This window comes from Cebus imitator, unplaced genomic scaffold (assembly GCF_001604975.1).
Source record: "Cebus imitator isolate Cc_AM_T3 unplaced genomic scaffold, Cebus_imitator-1.0 Scaffold87, whole genome shotgun sequence".
In the NCBI taxonomy this organism is placed as follows: domain Eukaryota; kingdom Metazoa; phylum Chordata; class Mammalia; order Primates; family Cebidae; genus Cebus; species Cebus imitator.
This window is the reverse complement of record NW_016107402.1, coordinates 3,871,894-3,876,691: the sequence shown is the minus strand read 5'-3', so window position 1 is coordinate 3,876,691 and position 4,798 is coordinate 3,871,894. Positions and strand designations below refer to the sequence as shown.

Here is a 4,798-nt window from a genome sequence, read left to right as displayed (position 1 = left end):
TCTCAGTAACTGGTCTTATTACTGTTAATTTCATCAAGAAATCAGCCTCTATTTTAAGTAAAACTCAGTGAAAAAGATGTAAAAACCATGCAAAGGTGCTTCGTAAACTGCAAAAGATTACAAAAATGCCACTAAATACAAATATTTAAAGCTTCAATTAAGAACAATTTCTAGAAAGCAAAATTTGCCTGTCTATAAAGATTATACCGGGGAAGAAGAATCAGAAGCCACAATTTTTTTTTCCATTTTTTTCTACTTTTTGGTTTTATTTTTGAAGCCATAATTCTTGATGCCTACTTTCACTAGGTCACATGTAGAGTTGTTTTCTGTCCTTTTTCCCCTCTGCTGTTCCACCAGACCACTAAATGTTAGACTGTTATGTATCTTCAGGCATAAATGATAAACATAAAAAAAGTAGGTCCGACTTTTTAATAGAAAATTAAGCCATGGTCTAATATAATAGAGTGAAAAACTGCATCCTTTCATGTATTTTATTTTTTTGAGATGGAGCCTTACTCTGTCACCCAGGCTGGAGTGCAATGGCGCGATCTCGGATTACTGCAACCTCTGCCTCCCAGGTTCAAGCGATTCTCCTGCCTCAGCCTCCTGAGTAGCTGGGATTACAGGCACATGCCACTGCGCCCAGCTAATTTTTGTATTTTTAGTAGAGACGGGGTTTCAACATCTTGGCCAGGCTGGTCGTCTCGAACTCCTGACCTTGTGATCCACCCGACTCGGCCCCCCAAAGTGCTGGGATTACAGGCGTGAGCCCTTTCATGTATTTTATTTTATGCTGAGTCTGAGCTGCATCCTCAGCTTAATGAAATAGAAGTATAAATGAATAAAAAATTCACCTCCAGCAATACGAGTTCTTCTTGTATGCAAAGCAAATACAGCATTAAAATTTTAGAGAACTTGAAATGCTGATCCTCTAATGCAATAATCTTTTCCTTGGCAATCACTTCTACTTCAGAAAGACTCATTTAATAGGTAAGTCTGAAAAATACATTGTTTCAGATTTTATACCCTCTATAAGTACTCATGAAGTACTACAGAACTACTCACAGAGACACTAAAGCAGCAACGTAGAATTTTCAGGGGTTTTTGTTGTTGAAACTCACTTTATTAAAAAAAAAAAAGTCATGAACAATAAATTACAATCATTTTCCCCTTTTATAAATTCTTCATAAAATATATTTGACAATTTTAACAGAAAATTTCAAAAGTTGCTTTCATTTCTGAAGTGCTGATGACTTATTTTTTGACCATTTTGTCATGCTGGTGAATTATTTTGTAGCTGCTACAATAGTTTGATTGATAACAATTTACAATTAAAAACAACAACAACAGAGAAAAAACAGACCAGCAGAAAGAACTATTCTGTGTGCTATTTATCTGACACTTAACACTTACTTCATCATAATGACAAAGTATCCCTTAGCACCAAAAAATCTACAGGAACCCCATCTTTCTAAGTGACAACTAGTGCAAAATAACATTCTAGGAACTAACTGTACAACCCCATATTTTAACTGGCCACAGCTGCCTATAAGCTTATTTGAAATATTTGGTCTTTTTTCAATTAAGACAAATTTCAGAAAACACTATAAACCATGGTAAGAGACTCTATGAGGAATAAGTGCTTATTGAGTACCTATTATGGGCAAGGCACTGTGCACAAAGTTTTGCTTTCATTTTTCCTCTAGCAAATATCCACGTATCTCCAAATATCACTAATCATCTTTTCTTACTCCTGGCTGGAAAATTGTCATTTTATCAACTAACCTTTAGTGCTGAACACACAGTAGGTACTTAATAAATACCTCTGACTGAAAGAACAAAGACAAAGAATTTACTATCATTTTGCTTGGCTATTTTAGAATACAAGGACTTGAGAAAATTCCAGAAGAAAACTTCCTGATCACCTCATATACCCTTATCCCCAATGAAAGAATTTCATTTCACAGGTAAAATCTTTCCAAATAAATGATAATCATTAACTATTTTAAATGAGGCAGGACCAAAAACCATGTGCTTAGGAAACTGTGGCTGCAAGCACATAGATATTTGAAGATCAAATGAAGCGTGGGCATACCATCATCTATGAATCTCTGCTGAAGTACCACATTACTGACTAGAGGTTATCATGATGCTTTTTCTTACTCCCTATAGCTCAACTTCCTTGGACATATCTTTCAAATTAAACTAATCTGGTGATTCAGAGGGTCAATTATCATGAGGGTCCAGTGTGTTTCCACCTCTAATTTCCAAAAGAATTCTAATACTTGTTAGCTTGAAAGTGATGTTAAAAGTATGAATTTTCATTTTAAGAGGCTTTATTTCAATAAAACCTTTTAGTCCAAATTTTAGACTTCCAGATCAAGTAACACTGAAATTTTATGTACTGCAATTTTTTGTGATGTTTTACTATTTCCTCTGAACGCATTTTAAACAGGGAAAAAAATCATAACAGCAATATTCCAAAAGTTGTGGAAGTTCAAAAAAGCTGAGATTGTGCTAGCTATCAATAATTTCAATATTCTAATACTATTTTGTCTGACTTTTGACCAAAAATTCTAGTGCTTTATAAAGATTAACTTAGATATAATGTAAAGTCTATTTAACCTTAAAGGCTAATGATCTGTTTTAGGAAAGCATTCTTTCCTCTAGATTTTAACTATCTGCATTTACAGGAAAACAAGTTGTAGACAACCATACAAAGTTAAAATTAAACTAACTTCAAGAGGAATAATAGTCTGTTGGTTTTTGACATAGACTATACCAGTGATTGTATAAAATGGATAAATTTCTACTTGAAAAGTAGTTGATGCCACAGTATTTTATCCATTTGCCATGCTGTATATGTACCTTCTCCCACTTTAGGTAAAGGTGATCAACATTTACAACAACCATATTACTACCATTATTGTCTCAAATCAGACAAGAGAAAACAGCATCAGTGCCTAGAATGAAAGGAACTCCAGTGACTCAACAAGTGACCATATCAGGGCAGGCAATGTGAGGGTAGAGCTCATTTGGTTTCTTCAACTTCAGTATAAAGAGGCTTAGACAAAGTCTTGAAACCAAAAATATATCAAGTATTACAGTTCATACATAGCAAAGTTTTCAGAAACAAAACAATCCTGTATTCAGATTTATATCAAACTGTAGAAGTTCAAGTGCAAACATCCCAATGCAGTGGTTTAGTTGGTTAAATAAATGCTCAGTTACCTAAAGAAGGTCGGACTGAATCACCAATGTCCTTGCCAACTTACTACCATATGACTGCATGACTAATTCAACTCTTGCAGCTATAGGGCACTGGAGAGCTCAAACATACTTCAGCAGCTTTGGATCACTTAATTTCCTTTATGTTTTACCAGACAATTTTAGACCCTCCAAAATGATGCCTTTAAAAAAAAAAGCTGTATATTACAAAAAAAAATTAATATGATTTCATTACAGGAGGGGAAGAGTAGGAAGATGAGGGAAGGTTTGTTTATTTTTCATCACTGCTTTCATCAGCAAATCTCAAAAACCCAAACCTACATCAAATAATTTAAACAGACGCGGCATTTTTTTTTTCATATGGAATGCAAAATGCGCACATTCACATACTTACATATACATAAATATATACATATATGTTTCCTTTACAAAGTTTCAAAGGTTGCATTACCAGCATGCAAACCTCTTCTCCCATGGAAATCCCTAATACTGATAAGGAATGTCTAAAATATTTAGAGACATATTTCCAGAAAACTGGACTCTCTTCTCTTCTTGGCTCTTAGAGAATTTTCCTGCCAAACTTCTACCAATAATCATTTTTTAAAAATTTACACCCACATTGGTAATACACATTTGAAACATACTAATAAAACGGCCAACTTGGATTTAAGAAAAATGAGGAAAAAAAAATCCCACAAAATCTAAACCCTTAGAAGGTGGAGTCTAGCTTTTTATATTCTTTTTCAGCCACATAATGTTGCATCACTGTTAAACAGAAGCAGCATATCATCCATGATATTTGCAAATAATATGTGTCACGTTTCCCAGCTGCTATCTTTAAATGCAATTTGTACTAATCTGAGTTCTAGTTCAAAAGCATCTGGACGATCCTGAGGGTTTGCAGCCAGCATTTCCTTAATCAGTTGTTTCATTCGCCCATTCATGGACTTTTTCTTCACAGGAATGAGAAGTTCCATTTTGGGATTTTCCAGAAGTGCCTCCCCAACAGGCACAATCTCAGTTCCTTGTTTCACATAACTCCCCAAGAGTTCTTTCTTTGTCTCTGTGTCTATGAATGTGATCCTTTCCAGCATTGCCCAGATGATAATCCCCAGAGCAAAGATGTCAGCTTTTGCTGTGTAATGTCCTTCCCAAACTTCAGGGGCCATGTAAAAATCTGTTCCACATGCTGTGGAAAGGAAACACTTGTTTACACTGACAGGTTCTTCTGGGTTCTGTCCAGAGGCTGAACAAACTTTACTTAGACCAAAATCAGCCACTTTGAGTGTAGGTTCCAAGTCACTGGTATCCAACCTGGTTTGAGAAATCAGGATGTTATCAGGCTTAAGATCACGATGGATGATCTGATTTTTATGCAAGAAAGCCAGGGCACTGCTCAGCTGAAGCATGAAGCTGGTGTTAGTTTTACGATTGGGTTTCCTGGACAACAGATACTCATTCATATCTCCTCCGTCACAAAAATCCATCACAAACCACAAATAATAGGCGCTTCTGGGATCAAAGGCAATTTCTCCTTTTAATGAAGTTTCTACAAGCTACAAGAAGGAAA

The 4,798-nt window shown here is 35.3% G+C and overlaps 1 protein-coding gene across 3 annotated transcripts in view; it reads right to left on the bottom strand.

The window, feature by feature from the left end:
- Positions 1 to 1,101: 1,101 nt before the first annotated feature.
- Positions 1,102 to 4,798, bottom strand: part of PDIK1L (PDLIM1 interacting kinase 1 like) — a 15,582-nt gene continuing 11,885 nt past the window's right edge. For 2 of the 3 annotated variants that reach the window (XM_017534641.2, XM_017534640.2), the window contains exon 3: positions 1,102 to 4,784. In XM_017534641.2, the coding sequence (XP_017390130.1) occupies positions 4,044 to 4,784 (741 nt within the window). In that variant the 3' untranslated portion in view covers positions 1,102 to 4,043. The remainder of the gene's footprint in view (positions 4,785 to 4,798) is intronic. The other variant, XM_017534642.2, reaches the window with a different exon arrangement.